This window comes from Anolis carolinensis, unplaced genomic scaffold (assembly GCF_035594765.1).
Source record: "Anolis carolinensis isolate JA03-04 unplaced genomic scaffold, rAnoCar3.1.pri scaffold_7, whole genome shotgun sequence".
NCBI lineage: Eukaryota > Metazoa > Chordata > Lepidosauria > Squamata > Dactyloidae > Anolis > Anolis carolinensis.
This window is the reverse complement of record NW_026943818.1, coordinates 13,435,014-13,460,728: the sequence shown is the minus strand read 5'-3', so window position 1 is coordinate 13,460,728 and position 25,715 is coordinate 13,435,014. Positions and strand designations below refer to the sequence as shown.

General features: G+C 37.1%; 3 protein-coding genes across 6 annotated transcripts in view; 1 reads left to right on the top strand and 2 right to left on the bottom strand.

Moving 5' to 3' along the window:
* The window catches only part of asb6 (ankyrin repeat and SOCS box containing 6), a 56,080-nt gene extending 32,136 nt beyond the window's left edge, over nt 1-23,944 (bottom strand). The window contains exons 1-4 of one of the 4 annotated variants that reach the window (XM_062959916.1): nt 23,781-23,944; nt 21,534-21,652; nt 8,749-8,825; nt 2,768-2,866 (exon numbers count right to left, since the gene is read on the bottom strand). In XM_062959916.1, coding sequence (XP_062815986.1) covers nt 2,768-2,866; nt 8,749-8,758 — 109 coding nt within the window. In that variant the 5' untranslated portion in view covers nt 8,759-8,825; nt 21,534-21,652; nt 23,781-23,944. Of the gene's footprint in view, nt 1-2,767; nt 2,867-8,748; nt 8,826-21,533; nt 22,480-23,780 lie in introns of those variants that run through there. The other 3 variants (XM_062959914.1, XM_062959917.1, XM_062959918.1) reach the window with 3 other exon arrangements.
* The window catches only part of prrx2 (paired related homeobox 2), a 68,148-nt gene continuing 44,487 nt past the window's right edge, over nt 2,055-25,715 (top strand). Inside the window, exon 1 of the mRNA XM_062959966.1 lies at nt 2,055-2,687. Coding sequence (XP_062816036.1) covers nt 2,429-2,687 — 259 coding nt within the window. The 5' untranslated portion in view covers nt 2,055-2,428. The remainder of the gene's footprint in view (nt 2,688-25,715) is intronic.
* ptges (prostaglandin E synthase) overlaps nt 23,955-25,715 on the bottom strand; it is a 62,283-nt gene continuing 60,522 nt past the window's right edge. The window contains exon 5 of the mRNA XM_062959970.1: nt 23,955-24,028. Coding sequence (XP_062816040.1) covers nt 23,974-24,028 — 55 coding nt within the window. The 3' untranslated portion in view covers nt 23,955-23,973. The remainder of the gene's footprint in view (nt 24,029-25,715) is intronic.

Here is a 25,715-nt window from a genome sequence, read left to right as displayed (position 1 = left end):
TAACTCTGCCTGTGCCCTGGGCTGAGTGGGTTGCTAGGAGACCAAGTGGGTGGAGCTTAGCCTTCTAACTGGCAGCAATTGGATAAAAACTATTATTCCTCTCCCTGTAATTAGGACTTTATTTTTCTTTTCCTTTTGTTGTATCAACCTAGAGGCGCGGATGATGGGTTGTGTTGTCAAATTTTGAGGTTGGGGGGCCTGTAGTTTTGTTGTTTTGTCTGCTGCCCTGATGCCATCACTCTTTTATATATATACTAGCTGTGCCTGGCCATGCGTTGCTGTGTTGTTGTCTGGTGGTGTTGGTGAGAACTTGTTGAGGTAGTGGTGGTATTGAATGTCTTTTGTATGGTTGTCTTTATGTTGAGTATGCATTTGGTTGTTTGTGTACTCTGAAAGTGGTGAGGGTAGAGGGGGGGTCTATGTTCCTGTGTAGTATTGTATAGTATTTATATGTTGTCCATGTGTTGTGAATGCTTGGATTGTGTCCTGTTGGGCTGGATGGCCCTTAGGGGTCTCTCCAAACTCTTGTGCCTGTCCCCTGGCTGAGTGGGTTGCTAGGAGACCAAGTGGGTGGAACTTAGCCTTGTAACTGGCAGCAATTGGATAAAAACAATTATTCCTCTCTCTCTAATTAGGACTTTATTTTTCTTTTCCTTTTGTTGTATCAACCTAGAGGTGCGGATGATGGGTTGTGTTGTCAAATTTCGAGGTTGGGGGGCCTGTAGTTTTGTTGTTTTGTCCGCTGCCCTGATGCCATCACTCTTTTATATATATAGATGTGCATAATTCCCATGGAGTAAACAACAAAACCACTGGTCCAAGTCACACCGAATTTGGCCACAAAAGACATAGTCATCCAATCAATCTGCATGCGGCAGCGTGTCAGCAAAAATGGCTAGGCGTGTCAGTGCTGACACGCGTGTCATAGGTTGGTCATCGCTGATCTAGAGCAAACTTGCCCAACTTCACAAACTTTGAGTCCTGTTGGAGTTTCTCAAGATGCCTTGAGCCCAAGAGCGGTGTGTCCAAGGGAGGGGAGTCTAGGGTTTCCCCTCCTTCCTTCCTTCCTTCCTTCCTTCCTTCTCTCCCTCCTTCTTTCCCTCCTTCTCTCTCTCTTTCGCTCTCTCTCTTCCAGACGTCAACACGAGGCAGGCGGACAGAGGAGGAGGAGGAGGAGGAGGAGAGACCTCTTTCTCCTTCGCTCTTTCCTTTGGGGCAGAAGAAGAAGAAGAGAAGGAAGGAGAAAGAGAAGAAGAAGAGGAGGGAAGGCAGGAGGAGGAGGACGAGGACACTAGGAAAAGTTTTCTCTCTTTTTGGGGGGTGGGAGAGAAGTCAGAGCATTTCCAGGGGACTTTCTTTGGAAGGATCTCTCCCTTTCGGGGGTCCCTGCTTTTGGGGAAGGGTCTCTCTCTTTATGGTGAGAGTCTTTTCCTTGATTTGGGGTCTCTCTCTCTCCCCCCCCCTTTATTTAGGGTCTCTCTGACTCCCCCCTTTTTAGACTCTCTCTCCCTTTCCTTTTGGGGCAGGGGTCTTTCCCTTGGTTTTAAGGGTCTCTCTCCCTTTTGGAGGTCCCTTCTTTTGGGGTCTCTCTCCTTTTTGAGGGACCCTTCCTTTTAGGGAAGGGTCTTTACTTTTAAGACTCTTTACTTTTAAGAATCCCTCCTTTTGGGGAAGGGTCTCTCCCTTAATTTGGGGGCTCTACATTCATTTAGAGGCGCTCTCTCCTTTTTGGGAAGGGTCTCCCCCTTTATTGTAAGAGTCTGTTTTGGGGGTCCGTCCCTTTGGGGAAGGGTCTCACCCTTTATTTGGGGGTCTCCATTTATTTAGAGGCGATTTCTCCCTTTTGGGAAGGGTCTCCTCCTTTATTTTAAGTCTTTCTATTTCGGGGATCCCTCCTTTTGGGGAAGGGCCTCTGCTTTAAGGGTCTCTTTCTCCCTTTTGGGGTTCTTTTTAGGGAAGGGTCTCCCCTTTATTTCAAGAGTCTCTCCCCTTTGGGGGTCCCTATTTTTGGGGGGAGGGTCTCCCCTTCATTTGGGGGCTCTTCCTTTATTTAGAGGCGCTTTCTCCTTTTTGGGGAAGGGTCTCCCCTTTATTTGGGGCTCTCTCCTTTTTGGGGGTCCCTTCTTTTGGGGAAGGGTCTCTAACTTTATTTAGAAGCTCTCTCTTTTGGGAAGAGTCTCCCCTTTATTTGGGGACTCTCTCTCTTTTGGGGGTCCCTTCTTTTGGGGAAGGGTCTCTAACTTTATTTAGAAGCTCTCCGTTTTGGGAAGAGTCTCCCCTTTATTTGGGGCTCTCTCTCTTTTGGGGGTCCCTTCTTTTGGGGAAAAGTCTCCCCTTTATTTGGCGGCTCTCTCTCTCTCTTTTGGGGTCCCTTCTTTTGGGGAAGGGTCTCTCTCTCTATATATATCTCTCTCTCCTTTTGGGGGGCATGGAGGGGGTGCCGGGCTTCGAGAAGCCTTTCGTGGGGGGCCTGCCTCCTCCTCCAGCGATGGATTCGAACCCGGGCTCGAGGAAGAACTTCAGCGTGAGCCACTTGCTGGACCTGGAGGAGGTGGCCGGGATGAACGGGGGGCCAGGGGCCGGAGCCGGGCCCCGGGACGGAGCCGAACAGCCTTCCGGAGGGAGCAGTGGCAGTGAAGAAGGAGGAGGAAGAGGAGGAAGAGGAGGAGGAGAAGGACTGCAGGAGGGTGAGTCCGGGATGGAGGGATGGATGGAGAGAAGGACACAGAGGGCAAGAGAGGGAGAGAACGTACTCTGGAAAACCAACCTCTTCCACTGAATGCAATGGACGGGCATCCCTGCGCAACACACATTTTCCTGCGTCTTCCTTCCTTCCTTTGACCCGGCATCAGTTTCCCCATCAGACCTAGTTTTTGAGATGCAGAACATTTTATTTTATGCATTATTTACTTATTTATTAGTAATATTTATATTTACATTTATATTTACATAAGGTCCCAGGTTCAAACCCCAGGAGCGGCATGAGCGGCCGCTGTTAGCCCCAGCTCCTGCCAACCTAGTGGTTCGAAAACATGCAAATGCGAGTAGATCAATAGGTACCACTCCAGCAGGAAGGTCACGGCACTCCATGAAGTCATGCCTATGGCCACATGACCTTGGAGGTGTCTACGGACAACGCCGGCTCTTCGGCTTAGAAATGGAGATGAGCACCAGCCCCCAGAGTGTGAGTAGAGCAATAGGTACCGCTCTGGAGGGAAGGTCATGGCGCTCCATGCAGTCATGCCAGTGGCCACATGACCTTGGAGGTGTCTACGGACAACGCCGGCTCTTGGGCTTAGAAATGGAGATGAGCACCAGCCCCCAGAGTGTGAGTAGAGCAATAGGTACCGCTCTGGCGGGAAGGTAGCGGCGCTCCATGCAGTCATGCAAATGGCCACATGACCTTGGAGGTGTCTATGGACAACGCCGGCTCTTGGGCTTAGAAATGGAGATGAGCACCAGCCCCCAGAGTGTGAGTAGAGCAATAGGTACCGCTCTGGAGGGAAGGTCATGGCGCTCCATGCAGTCATGCCAGTGGCCACATGACCTTGGAGGTGTCTACGGACAACGCCGGCTCTTGGGCTTAGAAATGGAGATGAGCACCAACCGCCAGAGTGTGAGTAGAGCAATAGGTACCGCTCCGGCGGGAAGGTAGCGGCGCTCCATGCAGTCATGCAAATGGCCACATGACCTTGGAGGTGTCTACGGACAACGCCGGCTCTTTGGCTTAGAAATGGAGATGAGCACCAACCCCCAAAGTCGGTCACGACCGGACTTAACGTCAGGGGAAAACCTTTACCTTTAACATTTATATCCCACCCTTTTTTCTCACCCCGAAGGGGACTCAGGGCTGCTTACAAGTTATATAGACATATAATATATTATATAATAATAATAATAATAATAATAATAATAATAATAATAACTTTATTCTTATACCCCGCCCCATCTCCCCGAAGGGACTCGGGGCGGCTCACATGGGGCTATGCCCAGACGCAACAGCACAAAATCAGAGCAAGAACAATAAACAAATCAACCAACAATAAAACATCAACATGGATAAAACAGTCATAAAAGGTCGATATACAAAATAATGTTAAAAACATGAGTTGTATCAAAAGATCTGGGCCAAGGTGCAGATAAGTGAGACTCTACTGTATAAGTGAAATAAATTTAAATAATAATACAGTAGAGTCTCACTTATCCAAGACTCGCTTATCCAAGGTTCTGGATTATCCAAGGCATTTTTGTAGTCAATGTTTTCAATATATCATGATATTTTGGTGCTAAATTCGTAAATACAGTAATTACAACATAACATTACTGCGCATTGAACTACTTTTTCTGTCAAATTTGTCGTATAACATGATGTTTTGGTGCTTAATTTGTAAAATCATAACCTAATTCGATGTTTAATAGGCTTTTCCTTAATCCCTCCTTATTATCCAAGATATTCGCTTATCCAAGCTTCTGCCGGCCCTTTTAGCTTGGATAAGTGAGACTCTACTGTATTACATGTAATATAATAAATATAATAATATAATAAATGCAATTATTTACATTACAGTAAAATCTCGTGGCTTACACGTTTTATAAACATACAATATATTATATTATTAGTATCGCACTATATAAGCATTACATATTATTATATTGTACTATACAACTGTATTGCAATATTATTAGTAATATTACATGTATAGTAGAGTCTCACTTATCCAACATAAACAGGCTGGCAGAACCTTGGATAAGCAAATATCTTGGATAATAAGGATTAAGAAAAAAGCCTATTAAACATAAAATTATGATTTTACAAATTAAGCACCAAAACATCATGTTTTACAACAAATTGACAGAAAAAGCAGTTCAATACACATCTTTCCACCATGTCTCCTGAATCAATTTAATGATATAATAATATATAATAATATTATACTATACTAATATTATAATAATATATTGTATATACATGTAATATTAATAATAATATTATGATGTAATAATAATTATAATTCACTATTATAATTGTATATTTATATTACATCCGGGCGTCCCCTGGGCAACGTCCTTGCAGACGGCCAATTCTCTCACTCCAGAAGAGATTCAAGTTGCTCCTGACACGAAAAAAAATTACATGCAATATTATTAACAATATTGTAATATAGTCGTATAATATAATATATTGTATGTATATATACGATATGTATATATACTGCCCTAAGTCCCCTTCGGGGTGAGAAGGGTGGGATATAAATGTCGCTGATAATAATAATAATAATAATAATAATAACAATAATAATAATGATATGAAATCCAGGATATCTATCTTGTTTGCTGTGTCATAATAAAATAATGTTATGTAGTAATTACTGTATTTATGAATTTAGCACCAAAACACTGCAACATTTACTACAAAAACATTGACTACTAAAAGGCAGACTGCGTTGGATAATACAGAACATTGGATAAGTGAAGCTTGGATAAGTGAGACTCTACTGTAATATAATAAATATAATAATATACAGTAGAGTCTCGCTTATCCAACATAAACGGTCCGGCAGAACGTTGGATAAGCGAAAATGTTGGATAATAAAGAGGGATTTAGGAAAAGCCTATTAAACGTCAAATTAGGTTATGATTTACAAATTAAGCACCAAAACATCATGTTTTACAACAAATCAACAGAAAAAGCCATTCAATACACAGTAACGTTTTGTCAGTGGTTCTCAACCTGGGGTCCCCAGGTGTTTTTGGACTACAACTCCCAGAAATCCCAGCCAGTTTACCCAAAACATCTGGGGACCCACAGGTTGAGAATCACTCCGTTATATAGTAATTATTGTATTTACGAATTTAACACCAAAACTTCGCAATGTATTGAAAAATTGACTACATAAACATTGACTATTAAAAGGCAGATTGCATTGGATAATACAGAACGTTGGATAAGCGAGACTCTACTGTATTTATATTCCGCCCTCTCACTCCGAAGGGTGAGATCACAGAACATAGATATGCGGCAAACATTCAATGCCATACACAAAACAAACACACAAACTTTATGACAGCCCAGACAGCTCAAAGACTCAATTTGCCATATACGATAACACCATGTTGCACTATGATTTTTGTTCCCGGGTTATCAATGTCATTTCCTAATGGGTCCTATCCTAAAAAACATAGGGAAAGAGTATTAAACTGCTCAAGCTTTCCTCTTGCAGCAGGGACGTCCGGCTATAGCACATTTTGGGATAGTTTCCCAATGAATCTCTCAACCCATTCAACACAGTTTGTGCCACAAAAACATGTGGGAGGGACACAGCACATTTTGGGATAGTTTTCCAGTGAGTCTCTCAACTCATTCAACCACAAAAAACACAGTTTCTGGAGTAGAACAACTGCTTTCAAAGTACCGTAAGTGTCGCACAATCAAACAGGAAATCACACTTTCGAAGCAGAAACAGGAATTTTTTCAATTTTTGTTACGTAGCGTAACAACAACAATAATACTGGGTGACCCACATTTTAGTGCCACCAATGTTAGCCCTCTTCATGGGTATATTTGACCCACCAATTAAAAAACAACAACATTGTTTCCCCCCTACCAGACTTAGTTTTTGAGATACAGGCAATATAATATAATACAATATAATATAATATAATATATATGAGTGTGTGTGTGTGTGATATAATATTATATATATATATATATATATATATATATATATATATATATATAGTTAGTTTTTAAGATACAGGCAATATAATATAATATAAATGAGTGTGTGTGTGTGATATAATATTATATATATATATATATATATATATATATATATATATATATAGTTAGTTTTTGAGATACAGGCAATATAATATAATATAATATATATGAGTGTGTGTGTGTGTGATATAATATATATATATATATATATATATATATAGTTTTTAAGATACAGGCAATATAATATAATATAATATAATATAATATAAATGAGTGTGTGTGTGTGATATAATATTATATATATATATATATATATATATATATATATAGTTAGTTTTTGAGATACAGGCAATATAATATAATATAATATAATATATATGAGTGTGTGTGTGTGATATAATATTTCATATATATATATATATATATATATATATATGAGTGTGTGTGTGTGTGTGTGTGTGAGAGAGAGAGAGATGTTGATGATGATGACACAGGCCAACACACATTTTGGTGTCTCGAATACAATAGAGTCTCACTTATCCAACATAAACGGGCCGGCAGAACATTGGAGAAGCAAATATGTTGGATAATAAGGAGGGATTAAGGAACAGCTTATTAAACATCAAATTAGGTTATGATTTTACAAATTAAGCACCAAAACATCATGTTATACAACAAATTTGACAGAAAAAGTAGTTCGATATGAAATAATGCTACGTAGTAATTACTGTATTTACGAATTTAGCACCAAAATATCACGATATATTGAAAACATTGACTATAAAAATGCGTTGCATAATCCAGAACGTTGGATAAACGAGTCTTGGATAAGTGAGACTCTACTGTATATCCTTTCTGGGTATATTTGATCCAATTATTCCAAAAAGGGCACCGTTTTCTCCCTACCAGACCTAGTTTTTGAGATACAGGCTGTATGTGTATATATGTGTGTGTGTGTGTGTGTGTGTGTGTGTGTATGAATGATGGTGATGTATAGATATAGATATATAGATATGATGATGATATTGGCCAACATACATTTTGGTGTCTCAAATATTAGCCCTCTTTCTTGGTATAGTTGACCCGCCGATTCCAAAAAATGACAGTTTTCCCCCTAGCAGACCTAGTTTTTGAGACACAGATATATATATATATATATATATATATATATATATATATATATATATATATGAATGAGATGGTGTTGTGTGTGTGTGTATCTATATATATGTGTGTGTGTATGTGTGTGTGTGTGTATGTATGTGTGTGTATCATATATATATAATACAGGCCAACACATTTTGGTGTCTCAAATGTTAGATTCCTTTCTGAGTAAATTTCCAAATAATATTTTGAGATACAGGCCATATATATATATATATATATATATATATATATATATATATATATGAATGATGGTGATATAGATATATATGATGATGTTGATGATGATGTTGATGATGACACAGGCCAACACACATTTGGGTGTCTCAAATGTTAACCTTCTTTCTGGATGTATTTGACTCAATGATTCCAAAAACGGCACTATTTCCCCCCTATCAGATTTTGAAATACAGGCCATATGTAATGATGGTGATGTAGGGTGATGATTGATGATGATGATGATGTCGATGATGATACAGGCCAACACATATTTTGGTGTCTCAAATGTTAGCCTTCTTTCTGGGTATATTTGATACGACGATTCCAAAAAGTCAGTTTTCCCTCTACCAGACCTAGTTTTTGAGATACAGAACGCATGCCAGGTGGGATTTAGGGAGGGGTGGATATGAGTTATAAAGGCCATTTTTAATGTATTTGCTGTTTTTTAATTCTGTTTCCACTACACTGTTATTATATACATTGTTTCTTAACTTTTGCATCGCTCTTTTCAAACTGTTGTGTGGATACTGAGTGTGGAGAGATGTTAGCCGCCTTGAGTTACCGTGGGAGAAAGGCGGGGTATTAATGAAGATAATAATAATAATAATAATAATAATAATAATAATAATAATAATAATGCTTACCAGTCGCCATCCGGACAACCCTCTCTAGGAAAACCGGAGTGAAAGCAGTCCATTTGATACAGACCGCAGATACGGGCCTAAAATTAAAAACACCAAGACAAATACTGTATAATCTCGAGTATAAGCCTAGTTTTTCAGCCTTCTTTTTAAGACTGAAAAAGCCCCCCTCGGCTTATACTCGGGTGAGGGTCCTGGTTGGCTTATATTTGGGTCAGCTTATACTCGAGACTATATGGTACATTTATTTTTCTCTATTATTATTGGTATTTATTACATTTATTATTTTTCTCTATTATTGTTGCTACTATTACATTTATTTGACTCTATTTTTATTATTATTATTATTATTAATACATTTATTATTTCACTCTGATCTTATTATTATTGTTACATTTATTATTCTACTCTATTTATTATTACTGGTATTATTTTCCTGTATTTATTATTATTACATGTACAGTAGAGTCTCACTTATCCAACGTAAACGGGCCGGCAGAACGTTGGATAAGCGAATATGTTGGATAATAAGGAGAGATTAAGAAAAAGCCTATTAAACATCAAAATAGGTTATGATTTTACAAATTAAGCACCAAAACATCATGTTATACAACAAATTTGACAGAAAAAGTAGTTCATTACACAGTAATGTTATGTTGTAATTACTGTAATTACGAATTTAGCACCAAAATATTATGATAAATTGAAAACATTGACTACAAAAATGGCTTGGATAACCCAGAACGTTGGATAAGTGAGACTCTACTGTATTATTTTACTCTATTATTATTAAAAGGATGCATAAGCACATTTACATTGAAGAAGATGAGAATAATGATTGGATCAGAGTTGGACAGTCTTATCTTAAATTTGAGCTTGATGTAAATATTCAAAAACATTTAACCTACGGATGCCTCAATTAATGTGATTTTATTGGTATCTATTTTTATTTCTAAAATTTACACTCTCAGCTTATACCGGAGTCAATGTTTTCCCAGCTTTTTTGTGGTAAAATTAGGTGCCTCGGCTTATATTCAGGTGGGCTTATACTTGAGTATATACGGTACATATTATTCTTGTTGTTGTTGTTGTTGTGAAGCAGAAGGATGCAGGAAGAATGGGTGAAGGATGGGAAAGGTGGGTGGGTTGGCTTCTTTTGAAGGCTGCAAAAGGGACCTTGGAAGAGCAAGGGTTTGCAGAAAGACAAACCATTGGAATTTGCCGAAAAGCTGGAAAGGGATGAACAGAACAGAAAGGGCAACGTTCCTTCAAAGCCGATGTTCATTCAGTTTGAAGGCTGGGAAGGGAAGAAACGGAGGGAGGGTTTGGCTTCTTCCGAAGGGTGGAAATGGGCCAGAAACGGCCCTTGAAGACTGTCTTCAGGGTAAAAAGAGAAGGGAAGGAAACAGGCCAGAAAGGGCCCTTTAAGACTTTATTTAGGGGTGAGAAATGGGCCAGAAACAGCCCTTGAAGATCTTCTTTGGGGCAAAAGAGAACAGCCAGAAATGGCCCTTGAAGACCTTTGTTGGGGCAAAAGAGAAGGGCAGGAAATTGTCCAGAAACGGGCCCTTGAAGACGTTCTTTGGGGAAAAAGAGAAGATCAAGAAATTGTCCAGAAATGGCCCTTGAAGACTTTATTTAGGGGTGGGAAATGGGCCAGAAACAGTCCTTGAAGATCTTCTTTGGGGCAAAAGAGAACAGCCAGAAATGGACCTTGAAGACCTTCTTTGGGGCAAAAGAGAAGATCAAGAAATTGTCCAGAAAGGGCCCTTGAAGACTTTATTTAGGGGTGGGAAATGGGCCAGAAACAGCCCTTGAAGATCTTCTTTGGGGCAAAAGAGAACAGCCAGAAATGGACCTTGAAGACCTTCTTTGGGGCAAAAGAGAAGATCAAGAAATTGTCCAGAAAGGGCCCTTGAAGACTTTATTTAGGGGTGGGAAATGGCCCATGAAGACTTTATTTAGGGGTGGGAAATGGCCCGGAAGCAGCCCTTGAAGACCTTCTTTGGGGCAAAAGAGAAGATCATGAAATTGTCCAGAAACGGCCCTTGAAGACTGTCTTTAGGGTAAAAAGAGAAGAGAAGGAAACGGGCCAGAAACAGCCCTTGAAGGCCTTCTTTGGGGCCAAAGAGAACGACCAGAAACGGGCCAGAAATGGTCCTTGAAGACTATACTTAGGGACAAGAAACGGGCCTCTGAAGACCTTCTTTGGGGCAAAAGAGAAGGGCAAGAAACAGGTCAGAAACAGCCCTTGAAGACTATACTTAGGGACAAGAAACGGGCCTTTGAAGACCTTCTTTTGGGGCAAAAGTAAAAGGCCAGAAACGGGCCAGAAACGGCCCTTGAAGACTATACTTAGGGACAAGAAACAGGCCTTTGAAGACCTTCTTTGGGGCCAAAGAGAAGGGCAAGAAACGGGCCAGAAACAGCCCTTGAAGACCTTCATCGCTCGGGATGAAGGACGGGAATGAAGGGTTTCCTTCTATTTGAAGGACTGGAAACACCAAGGAAAAGTACCAAAAAGAGCAAGAAGGGAGCTAGGAAAGCAATGGTTTTCCTCCGAGAGAAGGGCAAGAAGGGTTTCTCTTAACTTGGAAAGATGGGAAGGGAAAGAAGGGACGGTGTGGCTTGGCTTAAAGGCTGGGAAGGACGGGGAGAGCCAAGAACGGGAAAGGAGCCTTGCAAAGTATTTAGGACGGAGAGGGGAAGGCAAGGGTTTGGCATCTCTTGATGGTTTGAAAGGCAAGGAAGGGCCTTGGAAACCCACACGTTTGCAAAGGAGAAAGGGCATCACTCATAGAAATGATTTACTCACGAAAGGAAGGGCCATAGAGTCGTCTTGGAGGGCCCAGAAAAGGCCCAGAGAGGGCCTATTGGGTGCAAAACCAACCCAAAAGCATAGGAGGCGGCACGTAGAAAGCCTCCAGGAATGTCACGTTGAGACTCTCAATGCAAAGATGGACGTGGCCCTTTCCCTGGTGTTCGTTTGTTTGCGATGCAACCCGAGAGGGTTTTGCGCTGCTTCTACGCGTGGCAGCTTCTACGGACACGGCACTCAGCGGGATGATGCAAAGGGGCTTTGTGGCTCCGCCAAGGAAGGGTCCCTCCAGGCATCCCTCTCTTTCTATCCATTCCTGTCATCTATCCATCTCTCTCTCTCTCTCTCTCTCTCTCCACATCTCTCTCCCCTATTACAGAGGTAACAGATAGTTATAGATCCGACATCCATTTCTAGTATAGCTATTTATGCCTATTATCTATATCTATCCATTATATCTTTATTATCATCCTCTGTCAATCTAAATCTCAATACCTATTCCAATGTCTGTCTATCTGTCTATCATCTATCTCAATATTGATCTCAATATCTATCTATCTCAGTGTCTATCTATCTCAATATCTATTCCAACATCTATCTATCTGTCTGTCTTGTCTATCTATCTATCTATCTATCTGTCTAATCTATCTCAATATCGAGCTCAATATCTATCTCAACGTCTATCTTGTCTATCTATCTATCTAATCTGTCTATCTCAATATTGATCTCAATATCTATCTCAACGTCTATCTATCTATCTGTCTCTCAATATCGATCTCAATATTGATCTCAATATCTATCTATCTCAATGTCTATCTATCTATCTAATCTGTCTATCTCAATATTAATCTCTATCTATCTATCTATCTATCTATCTATCTATCTATCTATCTATCTAATCTGTCTATCTCAATATCGATCTCAATATCTATCTCAACGTCTATCTGTCTGTCTGTCTATCTATCTATCTATCTAATCTGTCTCTCAATATTGATCTCAATATCTATCTCAATATCTGTCTATCTATCTATCTATCTCTCTATCTATCTAGTCTGTCTACCTCAATATTGATCTCAATCTATCTCAACATCTATCTTGTCTATCTAATCTGTCTATCTCGATATCGATCTCAATATTGATCTCAATATCTATCTCAACGTCTATCTATCTATCTATCTATCTATCTATCTATCTAATCTATCTCAATATCTATCAATCTCAACGTCTGTCTTTCTATCTATCTATCTATCTATCTATCTATCTATCTATCTATCTATCTATCTATCTATCTCTCTATCCAATCTATCTCAATATCAATTTCAATATCAGTCTCAATATTGATTTATTTCAATGTCTGTCTGTCTGTCTATCTCAATATCATATCTATATCAATATCCATCCATCCATCTCATGCTTCTCTCTCTATTTCCATTTCTCTCTACGCCCAGTTGATCCACAGGTTTTACTGTGTTTTGCAATTTTAAATTTCATCATCTGATGTTTACTTTGTGTTTGGTTTTTATGCTTATGTCCTGCTATTTTATGCCTGGCACCCTAGAGTGCTTTTGTGAGCCTCCTTGAGTCCCTTCAGGGAGATGGAGGCAGGGTATCAATAAATATTATTATTATTATTATTGACACAATGACATAATATGACACAGCACACGAGATAGATATTCGTATCACAGAATCACAAGTCAAACACTTCCCAAGTGTTTAGGACTGTGTGATGTATTATTATTATTATTATTATTGACACAGCAAACGAGATCTATATGCTGGATTTCATATCACAAAATCACAAGTCGAACATTTCCCAAGCGTTTAGGACTATGTGATGTATTATTATTATTATTATTATTATTATTATTATTATTATTATTGACACAATGACATAGTATGACACAGCAAACTAGACAGATATGCTGGATTTCATATCACAGAATCACAAGCTGAACACTTCCCAAGCATTTAGGACTGTGTGATGTATTATTATTATTATTATTATTATTATTATTATTATTGACACAGCAAACGAGATCTATATGCTGGATTTCGTATCACAAAATCACAAGTTGAACACTTCCCAAGCGTTTAGGACTGTGTGATGTATTATTATTATTATTATTATTATTGACACAATGACATAGTATGACACAGCAAACTAGACATTTCGTTTGCCAAGCGTTTAGGACTGTGTGATGTATTATTATTATTATTATTATTGACACAGCAAACAAGACAGATATGCTGGATTTCATATCACAGAATCAGAAGTCGAACACTTCCCAAGCGTTTAGGACTGTGATTGTATTATTATTATTATTATTATCATCATCATGTCTATCGTATCTAATATCTATATGTTAACTATCCTTCTATCTTCATTTCTCTCTATCTATATTATCCCTCTCATTCTCTCTATCACTCACCTATCTACGTCTCTATCTCTTTAATCTATCTATCTATCTATCTATCTATCTATCTATCTATCTATCTATCCTCCATCTCTATCAATTATCTATCTATACCTATCACTATCACTCTGGTCTATCTATCTGTCCTCCCTTATCTATATGATTCTCTATATATTTCTCTCATCTCTCTCTCTGCCTATCTCCAAACACTTCCCTATTTTGAAAAGCTTGCTATATCTCTATCTGTTATCTATCCTATCTATTTAACCTCTGCTATTTCTCTCTCATCTATCTATATATCTATTATCTATCTGCCTATATTATCTCTTTCCCATTTAGCTCTATCCAGATCTCTCTATCTACTTCTATCTATCTCAATATCTATCTATCTATCCATCCATCCATCCATCTCAATATTTATCTATCTCAATATCTATCTATCATCTATCTCAATATCCCAGTATGTATGTATCTAATATCTCAATATCTATCTATCTCAATATCTCAATATGTATGTATGTATGTATCAATATCTCAATACTGTATGTATATATGTATCTATCTCAATATGTATGTATGTATGTATGTATCAATATCTTAATACTGTATGTATATATGTATCTATCTATCTCAATACCACAATATCTATCTATCTATCTCTCTATCTATATCTCAATATGTATGTATGAATCTATCTCAATATCTCAACATGTATATATGTATCAATATCTCAATATGTATCAATATGTATCTATCTATCTGTCTATTTATCTATCCCAATATGTATGTATGTATCAATATCTCAATATCAATCTATCTCTTAATATCTCAATATGTATGTATGTATCAGTATCTCAATATCTATTTATCTATCGCAATATCTCAATATCTATGTATGTATGTATCAATATCTCTCTATCTATCTCAATATCACTATCTATCTATCTCAATATGTATCTATGTATATCAATATCTCAATAACTATTTATCTATCTATCCATCTCAATATCTATCTCAATATCGCTATCTATCTATCTATCTATCTATCTATCTATCTCAATATGTGTGTGTATGTATGTATCTTATCTATTTATCTATCTCAATATCTATTTATCTCAATATGTATGTGTGTATGTATATATTCTATCTATCTATCTATCTATCTCAATATCTATTTATCTCAATGTGTATGTGTATGTATGTATCTTATCTATCTATCTATCTATCTATCTCAATATCTATTTATCTCAATATGTATGTGTATGTATGTATCTTATCTATCTATCTATCTATCTATCTATCTATCTATCTATCTCCATATGTGTGTGTATGTATGTATCTTATCTATCTATCTATCTATCTATCTATCTATCTATCTATCTCAATATCTATTTATCTCAATATGTATGTGTATGTATGTATCTTATCTATCTATCTATCTATCTATCTCCATATGTGTGTGTATGTATGTATCTTATCTATCTATCTATCTATCTATCTATTTATCTATCTCAATATCTATTTATCTCAATATGTATGTGTATGTATGTATCTTATCTATCTATCTATCTATCTATCTATCTATCTATCTCCATATGTGTGTGTATGTATGTATCTTATCTATCTATCTATCTATCTATCTATCTATCTATCTATCTCCATATGTGTGTGTATGTATGTATCTTATCCATTTATCTATCTCAATATCTATTTATCTCAATATGTATGTGTGTGTGTATGTATGTATCCTATCTATCTATCTATCTATCTATCTCAATATCTATTTATCTCAATGTGTATGTGTATGTATGTATCTTATCTATCTATCTATCTATCTATCTATCTCAATATCTATTTATCTCAATATGTGTGTGTATGTATGTATCTTATCTATCTATCTATCTATCTATCTATCTATCTATCTATCTATCTATCTCCATATGTGTGTGTATGTATGTATCTTATCTATCTATCTATCTATCTATCTATCTATCTATCTATCTCCATATGTGTGTGTATGTATGTATCTTATCTATCTATCTATCTATCTATCTATCTATCTATCTATCTCCATATGTGTGTGTATGTATGTATCTTATCTATCTATCTATCTATCTATCTATCTATCTATCTATCTCCATATGTGTGTGTATGTATGTATCTTATCCATTTATCTATCTCAATATCTATTTATCTCAATATGTATGTGTGTGTGTATGTATGTATCCTATCTATCTATCTATCTATCTATCTCAATATCTATTTATCTCAATGTGTATGTGTATGTATGTATCTTATCTATCTATCTATCTATCTATCTATCTCAATATCTATTTATCTCAATATGTGTGTGTATGTATGTATCTTATCTATCTATCTATCTATCTATCTATCTATCTATCTATCTCCATATGTGTGTGTATGTATGTATCTTATCTATCTATCTATCTATCTATCTATCTATCTATCTATCTCCATATGTGTGTGTATGTATGTATCCTATCTATCTATCTATCTATCTATCTATCTATCTATCTATCTATCTCAATATCTATTTATCTCAATATGTATGTGTATGTATGTATCTTATCTATCTATCTATCTATCTATCTATCTATCTCCATATGTGTGTGTATGTATGTATCTTATCTATCTATCTATCTATCTATCTATCTATCTATCTATCTATCTCCATATGTGTGTGTATGTATGTATCTTATCCATTTATCTATCTCAATATCTATTTATCTCTATATGTATGTGTGTGTGTATGTATGTATCCTATCTATCTATCTATCTATCTATCTATCTATCTATCTATCTCAATCTCTACCTATCTATCCATCCATCTCCCATTTGACTGAAGCCTTTCCTCCACTTGACCCCAGGAAAACTAAACATCAATTAGCCTTAAGAGAAGGGAAAGGAAACCCTCCCATTAATATAAACGGGAAGTTTGTCTTCCCGACATTAAAAATAATAATCAATTTCCCCGACCTTTCAGCCCAGAAGGGAAGCTTTGGTCTCCTCCGAAAGCAAGGATCCTTCTGGCCTTTTCTCATTTGTTGCCGCCTTGCATTTTATTTATTGAAATGAACCAAGAAAGCTTTTTGAGATTCTTCAAAAGCGAGCCCCGAACCCACTACCCGAGGCCCCTTTGAGGAGACCTACTGGTTCAATGGGGCTGGCCATCCTGGATTCAGTGGGATTTGGGGCCCAGAAGGGATGGCGGGGCAGCCAGATGTTCAAAGGCGGCCGAATACTGATCGCACGGCCGGCTCATAAAAGGCAGATTTATATCATTCCTGGGCTGTTTTGGTGGCAAAGACGCCGAGAGAGAGAAAGAAAGAGAGAGAGAGAGAGAGAGAGAGAGAGAGAGAGAGAGAGACCTCTCCAAAAGGAAGAATAATTACGAGTTGCTTTTAATGCGCTCCAGCTTCCTTCCTATACTTCTCTTTCTTTCGGTCTCTTTTCTTTCTTTCTCTCCTTCTTTCATTCATTCTTTCTCTCCTTCTTTCATTCATTCTTTCTTTTCTTCCTTCTCTCTTTCTTTTATTTGTTCCTTTTAATAACAACAACAACAACAACAACAACAACACTTGGGAAGTGTTTGACTTGTGATTTTGTGATACGAAAATCCAGCATATATCTCATTTGCTGTGCCATAATAATAATAATAATAATAACAACAACAACAATAATAAAGAGGGTTGGAAGAGACCCCTTCTGCCTTTGTGCTCCAATAATAATAATATTTTAATAATGTTATAATAATAATGACAATAATAAAGAGGGCTGGAAGAGACTCCTTGGACCGTTTAGTCCAACCCCCTTCGCCTTTGTGCTCCAATGATAATAATATTTTAATAATAATAATAATAATAATAATAATAATAACAATACTAAAGAGGGTTTGCACCGACCCCATTCCCTTGCCCATTGTTTACAGCCTGGCCATGTTTACAGTAGCTTACCGCCAGATGAGCGCCGTTTTAATTGAGTTTTAAGTTGTTGTTTTATATGTCTATTTATTTTATTTAATGGCATTTTTATTGTGTTTTATTTTATGCTCTGTTTTTAGGCACTTTGTGCAATATGTAAGCCACCCCGAGTCCCTTTGTGGAGATGGTGGGGGGATATAAGAATAAATATGTGATGGTTGTTGTTGTTGTTGTTGTTATTATTATTAGAGGGAGATATTTTGACGCCATGGAGGCGTCAAATCCCATTATATGCAATGGCAGGATCAAACGATATCCCATATATATATATATATATATAGAGAGAGAGAGAGAGAGAGAGAGAGAGAGAGAGAGAGAGAGAAAGATTTAGATGTAAATAAAAGGCCAAATTATTATTTGCTATTTGTAACTGTCAGGGATATTATTATGCTTATTATGCCCCGTTTCCTTCTAAGTCTCATATATACATATACATATATATGTGTGTGTGTATGTGTGATTTATTTTTTTAAACAGAAATTTTATATATATATATATATATATACACACACACACACACACACACACACACACACACACACACAGTAGAGCCTCACTTATCCAATATAAACGGGCCGGCAGAACATTGGATAAGCGAATATGTTGGATAATAAGGAGGGATTAAGGAAAAGCCTATTAAACATCAAATTAGGTTATGATTTTACAAATTAAGCACCAAAACATCAGGTTATACAACAAATTTTACAGAAAAGGTAGTTCAATAGGCAGTAATGCTATGTAGTAATTACTGTCTTTACGAATTTTGCACCAAAATATCACGATGTATTGAAAATATTGACTACAAAAATGCGTTGGATAATCCAGAACATTGGATAAGCGAGTGTTGGATAAGTGAGACTCTACTGTGTATATGTGTATGTATGTATATGTATATATGTGTATATATATTCCCACCAATTAAAGGAGCAGATTTAGTATCTATATCTATCTATATAATGTGTTGTCGAAGGCTTTCATGGCCAGAATCACTGGGCTGCTGTGAGTTCTCTGGACCGTTGTCTGGCCATGTTCCAGAAGCATTCTCTCCCGACATTTCGCCCACATCTATGGCAAGCATCCTCAGATGTTGTGAGGTCTGTTGCAAACTAGGCAAGTGGGGTTTATATACCAGAGGAATAATGTCCAGGGTTGGAGAAAGAACTCTTGTCTGCTTGAGGCAAGTGTGAATGTTGCACATGGCCTCCTTGGTTAGTATAGAATAGCCTGGCAGGTTCAAAACCTGGCTGCTTTCTGCCTGGGGGAATCCTTGGTTAAGAGGTGCTAGCTGGCCCTGATTGTTTCATGTCTGGAATTCCCTTGTTTTCTGAGTGTTGTTCTTTATTTACTGTCCGGTTTTAGAGTTTTTTTTTAATACTGGTGGCCAGTAGACACCTCCAAGGTCACGTGGCCACTGGCATGACTGTATGGAGCGCCGTTACCTTCCTGCCGGAGCGGTACCTATTGATCTACTCACATCTGCATGTGTTCAAACTGCTAGGTTGGCAGAAGCTGGAGCTAACAGTGGGAGCTCTGTCATGCTGTCAGTCATGCCAGCCACATGACAACGCTGTCTCTTTGGCTTAAAAATGGAGATGAGCACCAACCCCTAGAGTTGGACACGATTGGACTTAATGTCAGGGGAAAACCTTTACCTTTACCTTATGTTTTATATATAATTAGTACATAGATAGATATAAATATATTACTTTATATTATATTGGTATATAGATATATAGGTACTAATTTTATATTTATATATATAATAAAAATACTTTATAATAACACACACATTATGTACATGTACAGTAGAGTCTCACTTATCCAACACTCGCTTATCAAACGTTCTGGATTATCCAATGCATTTTTGTAGTCAAAATGTTTTCAATACATTGTGATATTTTGGTGCTAAATTTGTAAATACAGTAATTAATACATGGCATTACTGTGTATTCAATTACTTTTTCTGTCAAATTTGTTGTATAACATGATGTTTTGGTGCTTAATTGGTAAAATCGTAACGTAATGTGACGTTTAATAGTTTTTTCCTTAATCCAACATATTCGCTTATCCAACGTTCTACCGGCCTGTTTATGTTGGATAAGTGAGACTCTACTGTGTGTGTGTGTGTGTGTGTGTGTGTGTGTGTGTGTGTATATATATATATATAATTAGTACATAGATAGATATAAATATATTATTATATATTATATTAGTATATATAGTATATATTATACAGTAGAGTCTCACTTATCCAACATTCGCTTATCCAACGTTCTGGATTATCCAAGCCATTTTTGTAGTCAATGTTTTCAATATATTGTGATATTTTGGTGCTAAATTCGTAAATACAGTAATTACTACGTAGCATTGCTGCGTACTGAACTACTTTTTCTGTCAAATTTGTTGTATAACATGATGTTTTGGTGCTTAATTTGTAAAATCATAACCTAATTTGATGTTGAATAGGCTTTTCCTTAATCTCTCCTTGTTATCCAACATATTCGCTTATCCAACGTTCTGCTGGCCCATTTATGTTGGATAAGTGAGACTCTACTGTATTAGTACATGGTTTTATTGTATGTATGCGTAAGTGTGCACGTATTGTATGTTTTACATGTTTTGATATGGTCAAAAGTGACTAATCAATAAAGAATTGTTGTTGTTATATTAGTATATAGATACATATATAGGTACTAATTTTATATTTATATATATAATAAAAATACTATATAATAACACACACATTATATACATGTACCCTGTTTCCCCGAAAATAAGACATCCCCAAAAAATAAGACCTAGTAGAGGTTTTGCTGAATTGCTAAATATAAGGCCTCCCCCAAAAGTAAGACCTAGTAAAGTTTTTGTTTGGAAGCAGGCCCGGCACTCGCCAAACAAAACACCTGAGCATGCAGGATTGGTAAATGTACATACCAGTTGTATACGGAAATAATGAACATAACAAGAAATTATTGACAGGAGTCACTGTTTGTCTGGTTTGGTTATGTTGGTTTGTGATGACAACTCCTATACAGTATACAATAAATGATCTTTTTTTTTGTTCAACAATAAATGCGAATTCTTCTTCATGGAAAAATAAGACATCCCCTGAAAATAAGACCTAGTACATACTTGGGAGCAAAAAATAATATAAGACACTGTCTTATTTTCGGGGAAACACGGTGTGTGTATGTGTATGTATGTGTATATATTATATATATATATACAGTACTAATATAATATATAGTAATATATTTATATCTATCTATGTACTAATTTAATACTAATATAATATAGAGTAATATAATTATATCTATGTATGTACTAATATATATATATATATATATATATATATATAAAATATTGTATTATAACACACACATATATACATATATATAGAGAGAGAGGGGGGGGGGAGCGTTTCCATTTCTTTTTCGAAAAGGGATTGCGGTGGAGAAGGAGGGAAAGGAGGAGAAATAAATTTCCTTCCTGAAAGTAAAGCATGTAATTCTTCTCCCGAAATGATTAAAAGAAACAGTGAGGGAGGGATACCTTTCAGCAGCTATAAATCAGGTCTCTTGGCCTTTTTTTTCCTCCCGCAGATGAAGGAGAGTTTATCCAGGCGATTAGGATGAGGATGATGAGGATGATGGCGGGGCTCTGTTTTCTGCCTTTAAAAAGAGAGGGAACATTAATAGAAAGACATGAATGGTTTTGTTTTTGCATTCGCTAAAACAGAAATAAATGAAGATTATTTCTTTTCGAGGGGAAACAACTTTGCGAAACAAAGCAGACGTTGGAAAAAGGGCATCTGCAACCAATTAAGGGGGCTTTAAAAAAAAGTGGATATTTTAAATTGAAGCTCATTTGGGACATTGATAAAGAAGCCGAGATAAAGTTACATTTCCGATGATGGAGGGATGGATGCGAGGGAGAAGGGGAAAAGAGATGGAGGGAAGCAAAGGAGAGGAAGGAGGAGAAGAAGAGGCAGAAAAGAGGAGGGAGGAAGAGAAGAAGGGAAAGAGGAAGAGGAAGAAGAAGAGAAAGGAAGATAAGGAAAGATAGGAAGTAGGCAATGAAGGAGAAGAAGAGAGGAAGGAGGAAGAGGAGGAAGAAGAGACAAAAGAAGAGGAGATGAAGGAGAAGGAGGAGAGAAGAAGAAGAAGGGAAAGAGGAAGAGGAGGAAGAAGAGAAAAGAAGGCAGGGAAAGATAGGAAGTAGGAGATGAAAGAGAAGAAGAGAGGAAGAGGAGGAAGAAGAGATAGGAAAGATAGGGAGGAGGAGGAAGAAGAGACAGAAAAGAGGAGGAGATAAAGGAGAAGGAGTAGAAGGGGGAGGAGAGAAGAAGAAGAAGGGAAAGAGGAAGAGGAGGAAGAAGAGAAAAGAAGGTAGAGAAAGATAGGAAGTAGGCGATGGAGAAGAAGAGAGGAAGGAGGAAGAGGAGGAAGAAGAGATAGGACAGACAGGGAGGAGGAGGAGAAGAGACAGACAAGAGGAGGAGATGAAGGAGAAGGAGGAGGAGAGAAGAAGAAGGGAAAGAGGAAGAGGAGAAAAGAAGGTAGGGAAAGATAGGAAGTAGGCGATGAAGGAGAAGAAGAGAGGAAGAGGAGGAAGAAGAGATAGGAAAGATAGGGGGAGGAGGAGGAGAAGAGACAGAAAAGAGGAGGAGATGAAGGAGAAGGAGGAGGAGAGAAGAAGAAGAAGGGAAAGAGGAAGAGGAGAAAAGAAGGTAGGGAAAGATAGGAAGTAGGCGATGAAGGAGAAGAAGAGAGGAAGGAGGAAGAGGAGGGATAAAAAAGGATGGAAGGAGAAGAAGGAAAGGGGAGGAAGAGAAGGAAGAGCGAAGAAGAAGGGAAAGAGGAAGAGGGTGAAGAAGATAATAATAATAATAATAATAATAATAATAATAATAATAATAATAATAATAATAATAATAATAATTTTATTCTTATACCCCGCCCCATCTCCCCGAAGGGACTCGGGGCAGCTTACATGGTGCCAAGCCCGAGCAGAACAATAAAAACAAAACAATAAAACCAATAAAACCAATAATCAGACAGTAAAAGCAAGTCATAAAAACCACATCTATATATATAAAAGAGTGATGGCATCACGGCGACCCACAAAACAACAAAAGTACAGGCCCCCCAACCTCGAAATTTGACAACACAACCCATCATCCATGCCTCTAGGTTGATACAACAAAAAGAAAAGAAAAATAAAGTCCTACTTAGAGGGAGAGCAATAATTGTTTTTATCCAATTGCTGCCACTTAGAAGGCTAAGCTCCGCCCACTTGGTCTCCTAGCAACCCACTCAGCCCAGTGCTAATAAAAGAATAAAAAATAAAATAAATACAAATAATACAATAAAAATAATTAAAAACACTAAAAATTAATACAATAAAATACTATAACAAAATAACTAAAAATAATACAACAAAATAATAAAATATAATACATAAAAAAGATAAGTTACAATAAAATTAATTAAAAAAATACAAATAACGTCAAATAAAAATCCCACAACAACTTTTAACCAATACCACCACCACTTTGCCACAGCAACACGTGGCCGGGCACAGCTAGTTCAAGATAAAATGTTAAAATCATGGGTTAGGTTCAAAGAATCTAGGCCAAAGTGCTAAAAGTGTAAATATATCAGAAGAAAGTAGGGAAAGATAGGAAGTAGGAGATGTCTCTTCCTCATTCTCCTTTTCCTTTTTTCATCTCTTCTTCTCCTCATCATGTTCTTCTCTCTTGCTCTTCCTCCTCCTCCACTCTTTCTTCTCTTCCCTCACCTATTATTCCTCTCTCTCCATCCTCTTCTTTTCTCTTCCTCCTTCTTCTCTTTCTTCTCTTCCTCCTTCTCCCAGGACACCGGCGGCACCGGCCCTTCATCTTGGCTCTTTTGCGCACAGATGTTTTGCGTTAAGTGCCATTTGTTAGTCTAATGGGAAGAGGTGAATAAGCCTCCAAACCTCACTGGCGGCATCAGGAGCGGCGGCGGCGGCGGCGGCGTCTCCAGCTTTTTCCGTTTTTCTTTTCCCTGAAAAAGAGCCGAAGGGCATTTCATTCATTCTTTGCAGAGAGAGAGGGAACAAGGCCCTTCTGGCTTGGATTATTTGGCTGGAAAAGCACGGCCAAAGAGGCATAGGACACGCCACCGATTTGGGATCCGAATCCAGAACTGAATAATAATAATAAATTATTATTATTATTATTATTATTATTATTATTATTATTATTATTATTAATCCTAGACACTTGGGAAGTGTTCGACTTGTGATTTTGTGATACGAAATCCAGCATGTCTATCTTGTTTGCTGTGTCATAATAAAATAATAATAATAATAACAATAATAATGTATTAGTAGACCACAAGTTGAATGTGAGCCGAGAGTGTGATGCGTCGGCGGAAAAGACCAATGCAATTTCACACTACTACTAAACATAATCTATACTGAGACAAAATTACAATAATAATAATAATTTATTAGTAGACCACAAGTTGAATGTGAACCGAGAGTGTGATGCGGCGGCGAAAAAGACCAATGCAATTGTATACTGGTACTAATCATAATCTATACTGAGGCAAAATTACAATAATAATAATAATTTATTAGTTGACCACAAGTTGAATGTGAGCCGAGAGTGTGATGCGGCGGCGGAAAAGACCAATGCAATTGCACACTACTACTAATCATAATCTATGCTGAGACAAAATTACAATAATAATAATAATTTATTAGTTGACCACAAGTTGAATGTGAGCCGAGAATGTGATGCGGCGGCGGAAAAGACCAATGCAATTGCATACTACTACTAATCATAATCTATGCTGAGACAAAATTACAATAATAATAATAATTTATTAGTAGACCACAAGTTGAATGTGAAACGAGAGTGTGATGCGGCGGCGGAAAAGACCAATGCAATTGCACACTACTACTAATCATAATCTATGCTGAGACAAAATTACAATAATAATAATAATTTATTAGTAGACCACAAGTTGAATGTGAAACGAGAGTGTGATGCGGCGGCGGAAAAGACCAATGCAATTGCATACTACTACTAATCATAATCTATACTGAGACAAAATTACAATAATAATAATAATAATAATAATAATAATAATAATAATAATGTATTAGTAGACTACAAGTTGAATGTGAGCCAAGAGTGTTATGTGGCGGCGGAAAAGACCAATGCAATTGCACACTACTACTAATTATAATCTATACTAAAATTACAATAATAATAATAATAATAATAATAATAATAATAATTTATTGGTAGACCACAAGTTGAACATGAGCTGAGAGCATGATGCGGCAGCGGAAAAGACCAATGCAGTTCTATATTACTACTAATCATAATCTATAGTGACACAAAATAATAATAATAATAATAATAATAATAATAATAATAATAATAATAATAATTTATTGGTAGACCACAAGTGAGCTGAGAGTGTGATACGGCAGCAGAAAAGGCCATCTGTCGGGGATGCTTTGAATGCGATTTCCTGCTTCTTGGCAGAATGGGGTTGGACTGGAGGGCCCATGAGGTCTCTCCCAACTCTAGGCTTCTATGATTCTTTGAAGTTGAACATGAGCCAAGTGTGTGATGCGGCAGCGGAAAAAGCCAATACTATTCTATACTAAGAATAATAATAATCTATACTACGAAAATTCACCTTGATTTAGGAGGTGCCATCTCCTTTGCTGAAG